Raw genomic sequence first — 20,940 nt, 5'->3', positions numbered from 1 at the left:
TAGAAAGTCTCCAAATTGTTCTGTTTTCCATGATCTTGCAAACAGATACACGGGTTGCCTAAAAGCAGCAACACTGACTAGCAGAGGGGAACCCTCATACTACATCCCACCAATCTATTTATTGCTGCGACCATAGAGTATAAATTCAATTTATTTTTTTCCCCTCCCCAGATTGCAGGATGAAGATTTACATCAATTCAGCTCAAAGACTCGCTGCCTTCCGGTGCAGAGATCAAAAATAATTCTCTTAAGTATCACAGAAACTGATAAAAAGAACAGGAGTACTTGTGGCACCTTAGAGACTAACAAATTTATTAGAGCATAAGCTTTCGTGGACTACAGCCCACTTCTTCGGATGCATCCACGAAAGCTTATGCTCTAATAAATTTGTTAGTCTCTAAGGTGCCACAAGTACTCCTGTTCTTTTTGCGGATACAGACTAACCCGGCTGCTACTGTGAAACAGAAACTGATGTAATTTCTGAGATTAAAATATTCCAAGAGTACAGTAAATTGCTAATTTGTCATCCGGTATGACACCACCACACCAGGTTTTAAAGGTACTGTTCCAAAGTCTGCTCCCTGCTACCCCCAGGCAAATCCACTGAAGTCAATGGGGGTGTGACGGTGCTGCCCGTGGGAGCCAGCTGAAGTCACTCAATCAGGGGTGAACTGCAAACAAAACGGGGTAGATAAACCCCAAACGCTGATAGTTATTCCAATACTTAAATTTACCAAGCCAGCACAAAACAGCTTCTATAGTACCTCACTGGTTACTTAGAAGTCCAAACACTGCAGTTCCCTTAAAGCACCCAGCCTCAGGCCTCCGTCCAGACACACCTGTCAGATATGATGATTATTACCGAAAATCTTATCTCATCATATAAAAGAAAAGGTTCTTCCAATCCCAAAGGATCAATTATAAGATCTTACCCAAAATACACACTATAGTCAATTCTTATTAACTAAGCTAAAATTTATTAAAAAAGAAAAAAGTGTGTTGGTTAAAAGATCAATATACATACAGACTTGAATTCAATTCTTGAGGTCCAGATACATAGCAGAGGTGATCTTGTTGCCAAAAGTCCTTTTAGATATAGTCTATGGATTATAGTCCAATGTCCATATTCAGGGTGGCTCCAGTCAATGACTAGGGATCTCAATCGTTGTGGCTTAAGGTTTCCCCCTCTTGAAACCCAAAGCAGATCTGAGATGCAGAAGGATTGTGTTCCAAGGTTTTTATACATTTCCAGCAGCCTTTTGGCCTGAGAAAACAATAGGCTCAACTTTCCTTCTTCTAAACATCATGGCAATTAGCACAGGATAATTTATCCATTAAACAGTTCAGATACAGGTTACCACAACCTTCAAAGAGACATATAGACAATAATTCTATTTCACTCAAGTATCATCATAAATGTTAATATTCCTTTTTTGGTCTTTGAATTAAAGTTATAGCAATAGAAAATACTTGTTTGCTTACATCACAAGACCTGAGCTAGGGTTACCATACGTCCGGTTTTTCGGCACTCAAACCCCCGTCCGGGGGGAATTGCCAAAAAGCCAAACATGTCCGGGAAAATGCCGGCCAGGCACTTCCCCTCCCGCGGCGGCTCTGCTCCTCCCCTGACTCTTCGGCTCCGTTTAAGAGCCGAGCTGCCCTAGCGCTATGGGCTTCAGGCAGCCCCCTTGCCTCTGGACCCCAGCCGCCGGCCGGGCACTTCCCCTCCGGCCGCGGCGGCTCTGCTCCTCCCCTGACTCTTCAGCTCTGTTTAAGAGCCGGGCTGCCCGAGCGCTACCGGCTTCGGGCAGCCCCCATGCCTCCGGACCCTGCGCTGCCGGAGCCCGGGAGGGGAAGTGCCCGGCTGGGGGCACAGAGTCCGGAGGCAAGGGGGCTGCCCGAAGCCCAAGCGCTACTGGCTTCACGGTTTGCCGGGCAGCCTCCAGACCCTGCACCCCCAGCTGGGCGCTTCCCCTCCTGGGCTCCAGCTGCGCTGGGGAAGCGCCGGCCGGGGGCACAGGGTCTGGGGGCTGCCTGACAAACCGTGAAGCCGGTAGCTCTTGGGCAGCCCTTTTCGCGTGGCTGGGAGTGGGAGGGAGGAGGGGGCGGAGTTAGGGCAGGGAAGGGGCGGAGTTGGGGCGGGGCTGGGGTGGGAAATGGGCGGGGCCAGGACCCCGTGGAGGGTCCTCTTTTTTTATTTGTTAAGTATGGTAACCCTACCTGAGCAAACATCTACCCTTGGGATCTCTAACAATGCAGACTTGCATTTCAAAGCTCTATTCATTTACAGATCTTCCTAACCAGTCCTTAAGGTTCACCCATGGGTCAGGTCAATCTGTGAGTTAATTAACTCTTTCTGGCCCTGTCACCTTCCAATCAAATAGTATATTACACTCATAACGTCACAGGAGGTCACACAGGTGTACCTATCTGGGCAAGATTTGGCCTAATGTTCATGAACGAATAATTAGAATGAAGAATTAGTGGAGTTTTACCATCTGTCATCCAGACTTATACAACACAACCGAAAAATACAGAATCTCCCACTTGTGCACAACCACAGATAACTTCTCATTCAAACAGCAACACATCGTCGGAATTAAAATGCACAGGAATCCTCTCACTCCACACATCCCTAATCTACCCTTCTCTTCCATTCTCTAATGCAGGAGGTCTCAACCTTTCTTTTCCCAACCCCCAAAACGGTTATAAAATTTCCACAGCCCACCTGTATCACAACTGTTTTTCTGCATATAAAAGCCAGAGACAGCATTAGAGGGTAGCAAACAGGGCAACTGCACAGGGCCCCATGCCACAGGGGGGCCTTGTGAAGCCCGGATGGAGGGGCTTCAGCCCCATGTGGTGAGACTTCAGCTTTCTGCCCTGGGCCCCAGCAAGTCTAATGCCAGCCCTGTGTGGCAGACCCCCTGAAACCTGCTTGCGGCCCCCAGACCCCTGGTTGAGAACCACTGCTCTAGTGCATATGAGCTTCTTACCCTCTAATATTTACTCTGATCCAGCTGTTGTGAAATGAGAAAAATAAGAAAAAGTCAGGCTTGAATAAAGTTACCATATTCGCTCCGTGGAGCAGACAGCCAATCCATGTGTGTTAACAGAGATGCATCAGACTGAAAACAATAATCTTGGCATCTCGTCAACATGACAGTCACTGCTATACATTACATAAAGCTTAATCTACTATATTAACATTGCAGGTCATGAGTATGTCAAAATCTTTTTTCCAGGCAAGGAAAGAGCAGTGAAGCATGGTTATCTGTGCCTGCACACGCCATCACATATAATTAGAGCAGTGGTTTTCAACCTTTTTTCATTTGTGGACCCCTAAAAAATTTCAAATGGAGGTGCAGACCCCTGTGGAAATCTTAGACAGTCTGCGGACTGCCCCAGGAGTCCACGGACCACCGCTTTGGATGGAGCAGCAACATTCAATTCGCAGAAGCTCAGAGTTTAGTTAAATCCATACATTGTCATGTGCTGATGGCATCAGTCCAGTTCTTTTGTGAAAACCGAAGTGGGCATCAGAACTGTCCCCTCACTCCTGCTTTGCAATCTCGGAAGAGAGGCCAAGGTTTAAAGGCCTCCTCCAAAACCCACTGACATCAATAGGAGTCTTCCACTGATGTTAGTGGGCTTTGGATCAGGTTGTGAACAAACACGAAAACTAACCTCATCCCTAGAGATGGTCCTTCAAGGTCAGGATTCAGACACTTAATTGCAGTGAAACTTGCACTGCTGCAGTCCTTGCTGTAGATGTTCTGTGTATAAACAAAAGATTTCAGTCTCCAGAAATCTTTGCCACCATTTTCCTACAGACAGTGCAGCTGCTCTAGCGCTAGCAACAGTGGAAGCAGTGGTGTAATCAAGGCTGAAGTATTTTTGCTGTGGTTATGAAAACCTACTAAATGATCATGGGCCAACAAAATGCCCGAGTCTTGTCTGCAGCTTACACCATTGTTAGCTCAGTTGCACTTTTGCTGGACAACAGGTACAAGGTTTTCTACTGCAGGTGCACCCAGAAACTGCTAATCTGGCACCTCTGAAAGGCACTAAAATTCACTTTCAATTTATATTTCAATACACCAGCACAAAAACGTATATAATGGTTCTAAGAACTAATCATTAATAGGGCGATCAGACATCCCATTTTTAAAGGGACAGTCCCATATTTAAGCCCTCCTGCAGGTGTCCCAACTTTTTCTTAAAAATGGGCAAAAACGGATCCCTGCTTGCCAGCCGCCCACCCACCAGTGGTGAGTGGGGGCTCCAGTGGCCGACAATGGGGGTGGGTGGTGCAAGGCTGGTGGCGGGGCGAAGATGCAGTGCACAGGGCCAGCCGCTCCCCCTGCTGGTCCGTCAGCGCAGCCCCTGGTGCGTGCCGGGTCTCAGCCAGCAGGGCCCCATCCTGTTTCTGTCTGGCACTGGCTGCGAGCTGCAGTGGTTGCTGAGTGCGGGCAGGTGCCAGCTGGTTACATGTCACCTCTGCTTCCCACCCATCAGCCCTTTATGTCCTTCCCCTCTCACTGTCCTCTTCCCTGCTTTGCCCCTCCCACCCCGAGCCCCGCTGCCCCTCCATATCCCCCCGGCGGGACATGTCCTGCTCCCAGCACTGTGTGGAGAACCAGCCCCTGGTCGGAGCGCTGAGCTCACCAGCAGCCTGGCTATCAGGCGCCTTCCTTCCCCCAGTGCCTCTGGCTGGGACAGCGTGTGCCCCGGGAAAGCCCAAGACCCTCCAGCCCAAGGCACTGGCCAGGAAGAGTTCCAAAGCCCCGCACAGCGCTGGCATGAGGAAGCCTCTCCGCCCTTCAGCTAAACTCTGGAGTGGTGGGGGAGAAGCAATTTCCAACCTGTTCACGCCCTGAACCTGAAGGCTCCTCAGCAACCCACCAGGTAGCACCCTATTCACCCACACTCCAGCCCTGGGTTCTGCCCCCAGGGAGCAGAGAGCTGCTCCGTCCCCTAGACACCCTCCCCTGCTGAGCCACCTCTCTGGCCGGGTTTGCGGAAGCCCCTGAAGTCAGATTCCCTGGGCCCTAGTGCATAATGCATCCTTAGGGCTTAATCCCTTCCTGCCCATGCTGTAGCCCGAGGACAGGAAGCATCTGGGTATGTCGGTGGCCAGCAGCAGCCTTGAGGTGTTAGCTGCCTTTCGACACTGTGAGGGCAGGAAGGGATAAGCTGCTTCCAGCCACACAGGAGCGGTGGGAGGGGCTGGAAGCAGCTCCAGGCCCTTCCCTCCCACACAGCGCCGAAAGACTGTTGCTGGCCACATTCTGGTGTGAACCCTGGCAGAAATCTGGGGAAGGGGGGTGGCATGTGACCCTGCATGACCCCACCACCACGTGTCACCTCGGTGCCAGGTACCGGGAGAGGTGGGTGCGGAGTGACGGGCAGGGAGGGAGTGTGTGTGTCACCCCTCCCCGTGTGTGTGTGGGGGGGGGGAGGGATGTGTGTCACCCCTCCCCAGTGAACCCTGAAGTCTTAAAGATAAGAAGGTAAATAAAAAGAATCCAGCTATGAAGTATTTCTTTTTAACAGGGGCTCAGTCAACTTGATGTTAATTTGAATGTTTGTACAATTGATTGCTGTTGAACTCACTTGAATACGAGTAATTTTACCAGGTGTCCCGTATTCAGCATAGGGAAACATGGTCACCCTATCTATCAAGCAAGAAAGTTAAATATAATGCACTGAATCATAATACCATAATTAGGGGGAGGAAATGCTTTAAAGAAAAAGAGATTTTTAAGTAGTACAACTGTGGAAATATGTAACTAAAATGCCAATACAAGTTTACTTTGACCAGATAATTTAATCAACTGATCTTTAAAGGATACACACTGCAAATGCTACGAAGACCAAGAAAATCCCAGTATTATTTTTACAGATTGGAAAAGAATGAAGGCCAAAGACAATACCAATAGCTCAAGTAAAAAACGCATGATGTTTACATAAAATTTTGATGAGTATAATATATTCATCACACTCCCACAATTATTCCCTGAAAATAATACTATAAATATTATTTTGACAATGTAATTATAGTTTTTGCTTTAACAGTGGTAGCAAAGTACTGGCACCAATCCCCTGTCCAAAAAGTCTAGATACACAAAGCAAAAATCACACGTGAAAGTAGGCAATCCTTAAGATTAAGGCTGTCCCTTTATTATGCGACTAAAAAGTCTGTTAAAAAAAACATCTGGTTTACTTAGGTTGTAAGTAACTGTGCTACCAATAGGCAAAAGGAAACCCCAAATACAAATAAAAGGGAAAGCAGTTTAAAATATTCTCTTTCCGTTTGTGGAAATCATCCAACTGCCCTTTTAGGATTATTCATTAGGAATGTAATCCCCTGAGCTGTGGGTCAGTCAGTAACCCCCTCCCCCACTTTCTCACCCCTGAATAAAAATCTAATATAGACACACATTTAAAGCTGATTCACTCAGTTGCTAACAATTCATGAGATTTGACACTGCACGACAAGTGGAATGGTAAACATTTTATAACACACCCATCATCTCTCTCTCTCCAGGCAATGGAAATCAGGATATAACTTCTATGACTCAAGCAATAAATTTGCAATTTAACAGCTTAAAGGATTTGCTCACAATAAAAACAAAAAAAACAAAAACAAAAAAACCCAGTGCGTCGCTTCTCCACGACCCTTCACAGAGATTAATAATAAAATAAAATAATAATATATAGGAGGAATTTCTGTGGGAAGGGTCAAACTATCAACCTGAGGAGGGCAATTTTGCTTAAGTTCTCAAATAAATAAAATTCAGAAGTCACTGAATTTGAGAGGCTCCAGGAAGTATAATTTACAATTGCATAATCCTTTACTATACTCGCACTGCAATCAAATACTTAAAACCAAATATTCATGTGTGGAGATGCGTGCTCTTTATATAGAGAGGGCAAAACCCAGATCTCAGTTTAAGGCAATAAAAACTAAATGATTTCTTAAACACATTGGGCTAGTGCTAGTTCCTCACTATGCTATTCTGTTCTCTCTAGTAAATTTTTGGACAGGTTTTAGCAATACTTTAAAATATATATTTCCACGCACACAGAGCTAGAGTTAATCTCTCTCTTTAGAAATAGGAATCGGGGGGGAATGAAAGAAGATATCAGGAAAGCAGAAGAGAGAATGAGAGTATTACTCTATCAATGAAATCAGAATACAAACATTTCTGAAGAGCAGAAAAAGAACTTGGATGATATTGAACAGAAACACACAATATGACTAAACGACCAGCTTCTTCTTCAATCTTTACTTCATGTGTTGAAGACTATTTCAACTCAGATTTACATAGCCCACTCTAAATTCCTCTTCCCAGCCAACTAAACTACATTGTACAACCAACAATTCCAAACGACTAGCAAGGGGGGAAAAGAACAAGGTTTTTGTTTTTTTAAATGGGCACGTGAAGTTAAGCCCCTAAATCCATATTTAAGTAGCCTGTAAGTAATTAAGTAAGTAGCCTGATTTTTAGACGTGCGACACACCCAGCAGCTCCTATTGGGTGACTGCAATCTTTCATGTATTCTACAAAATTTTAGGCCTTAAAATCATTTGCAGTGATGGAAACATCGAGTGGATCTGTTTACAAACATGTCTGTTACTTTCAAGAGTCAAAGAGAAAGCTGACAAATCCCATATAGTACTAATAGTTTCAGTAAGGGCTTGCCAGTTCTGGTATTCATCCAATCCTCAAATTCATGCATCAGTTTTTTCCAGATCTCATCAGAGACAGATCCTCAATCCAGATTTCAGATTCTGGAAGCTTGCAATACAATGCCTTGATCAACTCTCATGTCCCTTGCCCAAACAGTCTGCTGAATTTTGCTGGAAAACCATAAAACTGGTTATGGGGGAGGAAGCATATGCTACAAAGAGAAAAAAGATTTTCTACTTGGGCTTCTAACAAGGATCTTTACTATGTCTGGTATCTTCATTCACTAACATACTGAACCATTTCAGAGCTGTTAAAGAGATTGGGCCTGCCTCAAGTTCAATTAAGTTCTCTGTCACTGGCAAATTTTTAAATCAAGATAGTTTTTCTAAAAGATATGCCCTAAGAATAATTTTGAGGAAGTTCTATGGCCTGTGTTATTTAGGAGGTCAGACAAGATGATCACAATGGTTCCTTCTGGCGTTGGAATCCATGAAAGTTCATCTTGTTGGTGTCACTAGGCATCACCCTAAGTAACTAGAGGTGGTGGAAGAGCACGAGAGTCGATGAAGCCCCCCCGCTCTAGGCCAAAGTGAACCAAAGCCCCTGCATGTTAAACTTTACTAACCTCACAGGCCAGCAGCTGGGAAGCAGTAGTAATAAGGCCTGCATGCTTCTGGCTGAAAGGCAAGATAACAGATCAAAGGGAAAAGGACAAGATAACAGTTCAAAGAAGAGTTACTAATGAGCTAGACTTATAGCCGCCAAGATGACTTAACTGCTTAAATGTAATTGCTACTGCTTAATGTAACTACTGCAGAGGGCGGAAGGGGGAGAGGTAGGGAAGGAAAAAAAAAATAAAAAAAGGGAAAAACTGCTTGTCTCAGTGCGCTTGCTTTGAGACATGCTGGTCTCCTAGTGCCTATTCAGAGCTCTTGAATAAACTTTGTCTGCTTCTCCACCCTGGTGTGTTCATTGGCGCGAAGCATACCGGGCAACGAACCCCGCTGTTGCCCCCTCGGGCCCTCTGTGCCGGCAACAGTTTTGACGTCCCTGGGTGGGCTCAAGGCTGAAATTTAGCCTTGCCCGGACCCCTCTCAGAGGTCGATGGATTGCGGTGGCGACCGACGCCCAGCGCGCACCGGTGACTTCATCGGGGGCCTCGGCGGAGACGCAGTTTGATCGACCCCGGAGGGCACAACGGTGCAACGCGCTCAGATAGTGGAGAAGCAGTTGTGGGCGACGGTGAGGAACCAGTCCCTTGGATAAGGTAGGAACAGTCCAGTGGTGTGGACTTTTGCCTGTTAGGACCTGGGGACACCCAGTGTCACCCTAGGCCATGGGGCAGGGACAGAGTACGACAGGCAGGGCACGGTGTACGCCCTTAGAATGCATTCTAGCAAACTGGAAAGTGTTTGACGCAAATCTAATAACTAAAAGTAGATTAAAAAGGTTCTGTACAGTAGACTGGCCTCAATATCAGCTAGAGGACCAGGAAAGGTGGCCACCGGAAGGATCACTTAATTATAACAAGATCCTTCAATTACTCCTGTTTTGTCAGCGAACGGGTAAATGGAACGAACATATGCATGTGCAATTGTTTATGGCTTTATGAAACAGAACAGATATTTTGCAAAAGTGTAATTTGACTCCGACAGGTTCGGTAGTAGCTACTATTAGTCCCCAGAACCCCCCCACAGCTGTAATGGTAGGTCCGGTGTCCCCTTCGGCTATCACACCCCCACCATATAAAGAAAGGGTGTCTCCGGTTCCAGAAATCACCCCCTCGGTGGGCTTTTATCCGTTGATCACCGAGACCGTGGTGTCCAGACATGGCTAGGATAGGAATCAGGCCACTACTATGCAGGTTTACACCCATGTGCCTTTTAACCCAGTCGACCTAGCAGCCTTTAAGGCACAGGCAGGGAAATTCTCCACGAACCCAAGCAAGTTTATCTCAGTTTTTGAAGGGTGTCTGGCCAGCCACAAGCCTGACTGGGATGACTGTAATGTCCTCATGAGGACCCTGCTGTTGAGGGGGAGGAAGAGGAGAAAAAGCCAAAAACTAAAAAGGTTAAAAAAAAACTGTCTGGGATTGGGAGTTTATGAACGATATCAAGCCAGTTTGGCAGAGACCATGTAAGGAGGTCAAAGAAGATGAAGTAACCCTTACCTTACTCCCCAAGAATGCCTGGATAATGACCCTTGCAATTGAGCCCTCAGCCATGCAAGCCCCAGAGTGGAGCCAGTGGAAGGACAAAAGGAGGGTTAAAAAGCAGCTTTGCTGGACAGTGTTGGCCCAGGGATTTAAAAATTCCCCCACCCTTTTTGGCCAGGCCCTGGCCAGAGATTTGGAGGAGTGGGACAATGAGGACAAGGTCCTCCTCCTGCAATATGTAGATGACTTGTTAATTGCCGCTGTGGGTCTAACCCCTTGCCTTAAAGCCACTGTGAGCCTCCTGAACTTGTTGGACTCTGAGGATATCGAGTAGCACGGAGTAAGGCTCAAATTGCCCTCCCAGAAGTACAATACTTAGGGTTTCACTTAAGGCAGGGGGAGCGTCAGCTTTCAAATGAAAGGAAGGAAGCTATCTGCCAAGTTCCTATCCCAAGCAATCGTAAACGGCTTAGGGCGTTTCTGGGTATGGCAGACTTCTGCAGAATATGGATCCCAGAGTTTGGACTGTGGGCTAAACCCTTGTACAAATGCATTAAGGGAGCGGATCATGACCCCTTTCACTGGTCCTCAGAAGCCGACAAGGCATTTAACGTTTTAAAAAGGAAAGCTATTGGACACCAGAGGTTGTACCAAGTGGAATCCTCAAAAGTGGGTGTGCTCGTCCTGGTTTGTTGCTCCAAAGCTCTGTATAGAAGTTATTTTACTGGAAGGGCGTATAATGGCAATGTGTATGTGTTCATTGTTGGGAAAAGGTGTATGAGTGAAGAGTGGAAGTTTCCTTTGTAGGTTAAAAGAAGCCAAAAAGGGGAGAAAGAAAAACAACAGAACGAGTTAACTGGAAAATATAGCTAGCAAGCTCAGTCCAAAGATAAGATGCTGGCCCCATCCAAGGACCTTGTTCACAGCTAACACTTGGCTGACAACCAAGAAAAGGGGGGCCTGAATGTGCCCAAGCAACTATGAGATCTGCAAAACACTGCCAGGCATTAATGAAATGTGTTAGGTTTCTTTTCTCACAGATAAAAGAAGTGCTAACCAAAGACCCTAGCATCCCTGCCATTCATTGAAACAAGGAGACTGAGTCTACGTAAAGTCCATCAACGAAAGACTGCTTTGGCTCCACACTGGAAAGGCCCTTTCTAAGTCCTGTTAACCACCAACACCGCTGTGAAGTGCCAAGGACTGCCTACCTGGACCCATACTTCTCACTGTAAAAAGACCCCTCCACCTCGGGAGAACTCTCCGACTGATGATAAGCCTATTTCTCCTTCTAGCTCTGCTGTGCATTCTGGACAGCAGGAAAAAAAAAAAAAAAGGACAAGGTGAAGTGCTAGTAACCTCCCCCTTGTCCACTGACAGACCTACTGTGCCTTTGGATTTTTCTAAAAGAAGCAAAACCATTACAGGGTGATGTGCTAGTAACCTCTCCCTTGTATGATGTTGAACCACACTGTTTCAGGAAAAGAGAAGAAGGAACACTTGCTTCATTGAAACCACAAAGTCCAGGAATTCCTGACTACAAAAGACATTAAGAACTGACCCTGGTGAAGAAACAAAGAATTATACGCTGGCAGGGAGGCTCTTACCCAGCTTATGAGTAAATATTTTCTAACCTCTGGACTTCGACTCATAGCATCCCAGGTACAGGCTGAATGTCTGCTCTGCCAAAAGAATAACCCTCGACTGGGAGTGTTAGTGCTACCAGCCACTCTGAAACCTACCCCAGGCGCGGAATTGGTTTGGCAAATAGATTTTACTGAGTTCCCCCGAACCCAAGGGTTCAGATACCTCCTCGTCTTGGTGGATCGATTCAGCGGATGGCTCGAAGCCTTCCCATGCCGTAACAACACTGCCGAAACAGTGGCCCTAAAATTTGTCAAGGAGATCATTCCCTGCTTCGGGCTCCACCAGTGGATGAAATCTGACAACGGAACACACTTCAAGTCACAAGTCGTTCAAAAGATATCGGATGCCCTACAGATCCCCTGGAAGCTCTACACGCCATGGCGACCGCAGGCCAGTGGAGCGTACAAATCAGACTCTTAAGCGACACCTCTCAAAGGTCTGTCAGGAGGCTTCTCTTCGATGGCCTGATGCTTTGCCCTTCATTTTGCTCCGCGTCCGCGCTCTCCCTAAGGGCAGATTAGGGCTCAGTCCCTTTGAGATTATGTTTGGAAGGGCATGGCCTCTGAATGGTACACCGGTTCTGGCAGGGGAGTGGGAAATGGGGTACAGTTTCTTATCTCAGTACATGTGCTCTCTGTCTGCTGTTCTTTCTTCTCTCCACAGTACATCAAAAATTCACAGCCTCTTCCACCGGATGCCCCGATCCACTCCTTGCAGCCAGGCGATTCCGTACTCATTCGGACCTGGAAGGACGAGCCTCTCCAAGAGCGGTGGAAGGGACCCCACACAGTCCTGTTGGTTTCCCATACAGCAGCAAAGGTCGAAGGACACAAGAACTGGATTCATCACTCCCGTCTGAAGGCAGTGCCCACTCCTGAACAGTGGACCGTCCAGCTTGCTGAAAAAACTTCCAGCGACGATCTGGGACTTAAACTGTTATTTAAGCGACAATAAGGTTTGCTGGGAATGCCTTGTGCTCCCTTTGTACAGTCGCAGTGCACTCTCCGCGAGAACTCTGAGCATTGGTTGTGTTTATTTTCACAGGGCCGGCCTAACCTGGTGGCCTGGTCCCTTTTGTTTTTAGTCTGCCTGCTATTGGTAATTGTTATTTTGTGGGTATTTGGGGAATTGTAATTGTTAGACCCCAGGGTCACCTGCCCAAAATGGAATCAGGTCCAGGGTCTGCCACTGTGTTACTCTTTGCCATAGGGGCACTCCTCTCATTGACTCCCATTTCCCCCCAGGCACATGCGGGATGGAGAGGAATCCCTATCAACTTAGAAACAAATACGTATGACGTATGAATGTCATACGTCAAAACGAAGGTTTGCTTTGCCCAAGAGTTTAACTTCTAACTGCTGGATTTGTGCCCAGATCCCACATCATGCCGCTGGGTTGCCCTGGAGAGTTGGTCCCCAAAATTGGTCAGACTTCTGTCAAAGGTGGATGGTAACCAAAAAACAGCACCTCTGACAATAAAAGTTTATGATCTAATTGCATCATGGAGGCCCCTTATGGCCTGCACAATGGCTCTTGGAATCCCCACTATAATAGCACTCTTAAGCCCCGGCCTATTCATTTACACTCTCCACCCGCTGGCCTCATATGCGTCCAGCAAACCAGTACAAGTAACCATACCTGGTTTGCAGGCAATAGTACATGTAGATTTTACGTTGGTCCTGGTATAAATCTCACTGTCCCTGTACTAAATGCCACCGGTTGGCAGACCGGCAATGCGTCTTTTACTCTTTCCACACATGCTACCCTACGGGACCGAAGAGGTGACAATGGAAAGGTTAGTTATGGCAAATCATTCTGGGTCTGTGGTAATAGTGCCTACAAATGGCTTCCTCATGGCTGGCATGGAAGCTGTTATTTAGGCTATCTTGTTCCTCCCCTCCGCGTCCTAGCCCAACCCCCCCTCAGGTCGCCCCAGATACCATCGGTCCTTGTATGCCACCCCAGAGCCCATTAAAAGAGACAGGTTTGGTATGATCCTCCTCCCATCCCTATGGGGTGGGACAGCTGACTCAATTTTATCGTAGGCTCTCTGCGTTTCTCACCAAGTTTGCCAATGAGAACCTGGCCATAGAAAAAAGCCTTAACTCTGAGCTTTACCAGCTCCAGTTGCTGTCCCTGCAAAACAGACAGGCCCTAGATTATGTTTTAGCCTCCCAGGGCGGGGTGTGTGCCCTTATTGGGAGTGAACGTTGTACTTATGTCCCGGAAAACTCACAGGACATTAACAAGCACGTCCTGTCGGCCGAACAGGCTTTCAAGCAGTGGAAGGCCCAGGAACAGGAACCCACTCTATTTGATACCCTCTGGAGCTGGCTCCCTAGCCTAGAGGGCTTCGGAGGTGGTCTTGTCCGCCTCCTGCTTACTGGTCTCGTACTTTGTTTCCCTCACCCTAGCTCTCTTCTCATGCCTGAAATGTTTAATGGTTAAAGTATGTACCACCTCTAGAAGTCAAGACACCTCCTTTTTCCCTTTAATCAATGATCCTAAGACCATGGCATTTTGTCCTCAAATTATGAGAAAACTCAAGCCAGTGCCTTTTGAGTGTTCTCAAAGGAGGGAGTTGTTGGTGTCACTAGGCATCACCCTGGGTAACTTGGGGGGGGTGGAAGACCACGAGAGTCGATGAAGCCCCCCCGCTCTAGACCAAAGTGAACCAAAGCCCCTGCATGTTAAACTTTACTAACCTCACAGGCCAGCAGCTGGGAAGCGGTAGTAATAAGGCCTGCATGCTTCTGACTGAAAGGCAAGATAACCGATCAAAGGGAAAAGGACAAGATAACGGTTCAAAGAAGAGTTACTAACGAGCTAGACTTATAGCCGCCAAGATGACTTAGCTGCTTAAATGTAATTGCTACTGCTTAATGTAACTACTGCAGAGGGAGGAAGGGGTGGAGGTAGGAAAGGAAAAAAAATAAAAAGGGAAAAACTGCTTGTCTCAGTGCGCTTGCTTTGAGACATGCTGGTCTCCTAGTGCCTATTCAGAGCTCTTGAATAAACTTTGTCTGCTTCTCCACCCTGGTGTGTTCATTGGCGCGAAGCACACAGGGCAACGAACCCCGCTGTTGCCCCCTCGGGCCCCCTGTGCCAGCAACAATCTGGCAGCTAGATCAGCCTGTTGTCCTATTCAGTTCTCTCAGATTTGCACCCACAATAGTAAAGAGGTTGTTGAGATGGGTTTTTTTGTTGTTTTGTCTGTTAAAAGTCTACTATGAATTTTCTAACTTAACTTGCCCTGTGTTGGACTTAAATCTTTTGCTTCCATGGAGTCAACTTTTGAACCTCTTGGAGCATGGTTTTCAAAGATTATGGTGGCAAGACCAGGGGAAAAAACTTCTTTCTTCGGACACGTCCTTGGGCCCTTACTCCTTATGGGCCCTTACTCAAGATGTTCAATCTGTGAGACAGCACTTCTGCAGCCGTGACCTTACTCTACAGTTACCAGTTTGGGCACCAAGAGCACATGCACTGCAGAAAGAGAGACTCATCCATACAATCTACTCAGACAACTCCAGTGATTAAAGCCTTAGTTAACTCAATGAAAAATCCCTGACAGAGTTTCATTATCTCGACTCAATTTAATTTGCAGTTCTCTCCTTCAATGGGAGCTGCCATCTTAGCATTTGCTACTTTAAACTACTTCAACTGTGACACCTATCAGCCTTAAATCCAACCAGGTGAAGTGCTATGATCATTAAAGCAACAAACTAAGCCAAACACAAACACTGTAGCACAACTGTGCATCAACACCTTGTGCTCATCTAGCTTTTAAATTCCCTGAGTTTGTCTTCTTAGTGTTTAGCCTCCCCAGAGCAGGGACCCTGCCTTACTCCAAGTTCTGCAGAGCAAACTTTTAGGACTCTGTTACACACTTCAGGAAATGTAGGCGGAGAGGAACTGGGGTATAGTCTAACTGCAACTAACAGCATGAACTTAAAGGGGAAAGTTTGCAACATTTAATTAGGAATCTGTGGAAAGGTCTCTAAAGGAAACTCACGAAAGTCACTTCAATAGCTATACATTTTTAAAAACTAGACTGAACAAGATGCTAAGAAATTCTTAGAGGGACAGATAGATAATGAGTGGGGTTGGGTAGCCCAATAGGTCTTTACCATCTCCAATAGCTGTGTGTATGAATTTGCCAGATATTAAGAACTGTTGCAAACAAGATGCCGTGGGTCTTTGGAGAATGAGTTTTCTGACAAACAGACTCGAGATCATCCGAGCTTTTCTAGACTATCCAGGCTATCTTCATAATCTGTGTGATTATGCACAGCTAAGAACTAAGAGCGTGACTAGACAGATGCTATTTTCTCCATTGGTTCTATCTATCTGCTCGTTGTGAGGGGTAGATTAAAATGCAGAAGAATATCGCTATGCTGTTTCTACTCAAGAAAAGAAACTGGAAAACAGTGTTCCTTAAAGGTCCAGGATATTGGGCAACTCACAGGGAAAATTGGTGATACATCAGAAAAAGACAATGCTTTCATCTAAATTATGCCTGTGGAATCTCACCATGGCCCCTACGTAAATAGTATCACACACTTAAAAAAAGGAAAAACGTTAATATTCACATAGCTGAGAAGATGCAAAGCAAGTCTGGATTTAATCTAACCAGGGTTTAACAACACACAGCACTTAACACGGCATTTCCTCTTTTTGCTGCTTTATTCATTAATACATCATTAAAACAAACTTTCCTCCCTACTCCCTCCCTGCCCCCAAAGCAACCACATTGGTACAGTATTTGCCAAGGATACTATATATATATTACTTCAGTGTTTTTTATCCATTACAAATTATAGTACATTCTGAACTTTCCTACTAATATTGCCATACCACACTGAACGACTTAAAATAGATACCACTGGATGAAATTGGAGCGAAAACATACATCTTAAGGCTGATTATTTAAAACAGACTTTTTCGGTTCCTAAAATTCATTTAAGTTACATGATACAGTTTGAGGCGTGTTTTCATAGTGGAATCAACTCAAGAGAAAAGCATTAATTATAATCGAATTCTTCATCCTGCAAGGTCTGAGGGTTTATCTACACAAACACTTTGTTTGCAGCAAGCTGAGTTGTAAATCTAGAGTGCATTAGCCTACCACACAGTCATAATCCTGGCGGACCCTACTGGCACACTAAACGTTCCCTAGTGTGCTTTAATTTACTCCAATTCTAAAGTAAGTTATATTAAAGTGCACTAGGGAACTTTTAGTCCTAGTCAGTAGGCTCCACACAGACAGTAGATTCATATCTCAATTTGCCACAAACTGCGTGTTTGTGTAGACAAGCCCTTAGATTCTGTGCTTACATTTTATCAAAATTCTGAAGGAGATAGGGTCAGATTTTCAAAAGGCATTTAGGCACCTTACAGATGCAGAGAGGCACCTGGGTAGGATTTTCAATTGCAAAAATTTATTTTAATGGATTTAGGTGTCTAATCTGCTAACCTTTGAACATCCCACTAGGCACCTATCTGCATCATTAGGCCCTTAAATACCTTTGTAAATCTGGCCCCAGGATATCATTGCAGTTATGAAATATGACAAGACAGCCCAGAGGGGAGAAACATATCTTTGATAATTAGTAAATGTGGTAATAAAAATGATGGAGAAAACATAAATATAGTAGTATGGTAAACTGATTTAGGTTTAGTTTTAATCCAACTAAAAGCTTCACCCAGTCTAACAGCCCTTCTCTTCACAAGCATTAAGTAGAACCATAAATGCTGTCTTTTGTAAACACATTCTACTTGTGTTATTCCTCAATTTTCACTTAGCCAGCCACCTGGAAAACTCCATTGTTCTAAGGGTTAGAGACACTTTTTCTCATCTCTCTCATTAATTTTCATGGACAAATCCTTTCATGGGCTAATTCAAGTACAGTACTTAACTTCTGACCACATTTTTACATACACACATGCACAGCAAGAGAGCACAGTTTTCAGATTAGTTATAGTGTTATATATTAGTTATATAGTATTTAGCAGTCTCTCTCAGGGTTAGTTTTCCAATTTTATTTAAAATTTAAACTCCTCATTCTGCAAACCCATATGCTGATATGTGTATTAAGGTTAATAAACCATAAAGTAGATTATTACTCTAAATTTCAAGGGCTTAATAATATGGTTTTACAAATTTAAGTATTTCAGCCTCATTTTTCCACCAAGTCAGTTTTCTGGATGACGACGTCTCACTGCTGTTTCTTGTGATCCAAACAGCAGCAGAGTAGCACATGAACATCACAGCACATACCTGGAAGTAACAAGCATCATGCCACACTAGAGTGAGAGTCCTCCCAGCGTTCACAACGCTTTTTGCAATGAGTGCAGTAACACTCACAGCCACTGCAGAAGTTGGCAAAAAAAAGACTCCCTCCTTTCATGACCCTATTAAGGGGTAGGAAAGGATGGTCCTCTCTGCTTCTCTATGCACACTGTTCTCCCTGTTCCTCTGAAGGGGTTAAAGGTGGCAAGTGCTTCCCCAGGTGTCAACCCTTTGGTCCTATCGTTCTCTACTACCTTGGATAGGGTCTATGGGCCTCTGTACTGCCCTATAAGGTTTCGGCTCCCACTGTTTCATGTCCCACTCCTCCTTCCCCCAGTTCTGCTCTTCGCTCCATGGCCTGTGAAGTGGTCGGGTGTGGAACTGAGTGTTCCCTCTGGTCCTAATCCTCTCTCCCCGCTCCATGAAATGGTTGGAGGTTCATCTCCCACGTTCTCCCAACTCCTCCCTTCCACATTCTGTGGAGGGTTCTCCCCTCCCTGGCTCCTCCTCTACTTGACACAAGAATGGGGGCTCTGGTACTGCTCCCTCCACACAGAATCCCTGCGAGTCTCACTAATCTTTCCCTAGCCCAACAAGGGATAGAACAGTGGTGGAAGTGGGCAAGGAATCACCAACAGGGAACTGAAATAATTTGTCTTGACCTTACATCATAACAGTCCTGTGGGAAAGGTCTCCTGGGGTCCACTGCTCCTTTCCAACCTGATGCAGGTGTTTGAAGAGAAGCCACTGGTGGCACCAATTTCTCTCCCTCCACAAGAGGAGAGAGGAACAGCAATCACAGGAGGCAAGAAGACTACCCATCCCTCCAAAGGGAAGAAGGAGACAATGAAGCAGACTGGGAACCAAATGTTTTCTCTCCCAGCCTTCCTCACCACCATGAATGGCAGAGTTGGTGGCCCTACTCATATATACACAGAAAAGCAGGAGAAGACAAGTTATTGAAGTTTACTTAATGTGAATTGAGCAGGGGAGGAGGGGTGTAAAAGTGGTGGTGTGCAAGTGCAGCTGACATAAAGCAGTGCGGATCATTGGGCCAACAGAGTTTCTTCTCTCTGAACAGCATACTTCTCTATATGTCCAGTTTAAGGGAAGAATGGGTCTTGAATCGATTGTTCAGCTATTGGCATATACTGTCCTGACTGGCCAGAGAGAGTGGTACAACTATGTAAAGAGAGGCCACAGCCATATAATTTATTTCAATCCAAGAAACAAATTCTTTCTAGAATGTCAGAGAAAGAACAATGAATATATACTCATTTCTGCATGACAGCAAATCAAGCGAAAGACAATAAGACAGCAAAAGATATTTAGAGTGGAGGCATCATAGGCATTTTTCATTTTTGCCAGTTTAAATATCCTGATAATTTTACTGAAGTTTCCATATATCTTCCCCTTTACAATCTCCAGGGAACAATGGAGGACAAATATTATGGGCCTAGTAAAACAATGTATATGTGAAGGGTTTAGGGCTGGTATTTTCCGGGTGACACCAAGGAGTTAAGACACCAAATTCCCATTGAAAAGTCAGATTTCGGTGCCTTACTCCTTCAGGTGACTTTTAAAGCACCAGCTATATTATATTGTATATACGCATGAGACACAAACTATTCTTAGTCCACCAATTTAAAAAAAAAATACAAATTAGGAAAGAAGGTTAGCATGCCAAGTACCAAATGAAGAACTATTTAGCTTATTTATAGAAAAACGTCAAAAGTTGATTTCAGGACATAATGCTACAATTTATAAAATTGCCACCAAGCAATAAAATATAATAATTTTCAAAATAGTGTAGGTTACACATTACCCAAAATGCATACTCTCTTACCAGCCAATAATGATTCCTGTTCAACTTCTAATTCATGAAGCAACTGGATCAATTGGACAGACACTTCAATCAGACCCAGATTCCTATTATATGGTTAAAAGAAAGAGGGAGTTTAATTTTAAACCTCCTAAGGGAAAAGAAAAAAAAAAAAAAAACTGTATGGAGTTACATCACAAAACATCACATATTGATCCTAATCTCACTGAAGCCTCTCACCTGACTTCAGTGGATGCAGAATCAAGCACCACAGACAAAGTCATACTGGGGAGGACATAGGTCTCTGACACTTGTAAACAAAACGTTAACTTTTCATTTCAGACTGTTAGCATAACCACACTTTCAGTTCTGAGCTAAAAGTTTGCAGTTTCATGTCCCTCACAAGGATTTGGGTTTTTATACCCACCCAATGCATGCTGGGTAGATGTCAGTGCAGCAGGTGCATATTTGGAATGGAGTGGGGCTCAGTATTGTTAGAGATGCTGTCTTTCAGATCAGTCTGTTCTGTTAATCCCTGGAACCTCTCCAGGTGGATATTAGAGATTTGTATTACTTTCCAAACACATTAAGGGATAACCCCAGTTCGATGGCTGACACTTCCTCATTCAATAAGTTCTAAGGATATCACAGGCTGTGTGTGAACTGGTTTCAATGCACAATAGCTACTTCATTTGTCTATAGTCACTGCACTACCACTAAAACAATAGGGAGTTGTTATTTGTATTACCTAGGATTACTATTTGTAGCACCTCGGATCCCTAATAATTATGGAGCAGGACACCATTGGGCTAGATGCAGTTCAAAGAAAAGGCACCGTATAAATTCACATTTTATCTTTAAAGAATGAATTGCTTGCACTATCATTTTTGTTGTAATTTACCTTTAAATATTGAATATGTACCATTAATGTTTTTGTATAGTCATATGCTATATTATATCTTTTCTCATTCTACTCATAGGTCCCAACCCAAAGGTCATTCCTGAACGAGACTGACCAGCCCACTGTGTCCTCAACTCCCCCCTTAAAAACAAACCCGGCTATACTATACACCATTGGCTAAAAGGAAAGCAGTAAAAGCTCATCTGACGGTGTACCCCTTCCCTTCTGAACCACCAGGGACAACTACCTTAGCAGTCCACCACTTGTACACCTCAATGCTCTGAATAGTACCATAAAGCATTACCATCGGAACAGCTTACTTATCATAATGTGTCATATAAAATGATGCTTACTGAAACCAGATTCAGTCTTTTCCCTCTTTGAGCTTCAAAAATCCAAATTTGTTAAAATTTAGTTGGGCATTTC

The 20,940-nt window shown here is 44.9% G+C and overlaps 1 protein-coding gene across 4 annotated transcripts in view; it reads right to left on the bottom strand.

Moving 5' to 3' along the window:
- The window catches only part of ATXN10 (ataxin 10), a 177,765-nt gene that overhangs the window by 143,761 nt on the left and 13,064 nt on the right, over positions 1–20,940 (bottom strand). For all 4 annotated transcript variants that reach the window (XR_008445974.1, XR_008445973.1, XR_008445975.1 and 1 more), the window contains exon 3: positions 19,638–19,720. Coding sequence is in view for 1 of the 4 variants with exons in the window: in XM_054038347.1 (XP_053894322.1) it covers positions 19,638–19,720 (83 nt within the window). In the remaining 3 variants the exon portion in view is untranslated. The remainder of the gene's footprint in view (positions 1–19,637; positions 19,721–20,940) is intronic.

The sequence above is a fragment of the Malaclemys terrapin genome, chromosome 1, assembly GCF_027887155.1.
Source record: "Malaclemys terrapin pileata isolate rMalTer1 chromosome 1, rMalTer1.hap1, whole genome shotgun sequence".
In the NCBI taxonomy this organism is placed as follows: domain Eukaryota; kingdom Metazoa; phylum Chordata; order Testudines; family Emydidae; genus Malaclemys; species Malaclemys terrapin.
This window is presented reverse-complemented; position numbering and strand designations above follow the sequence as displayed.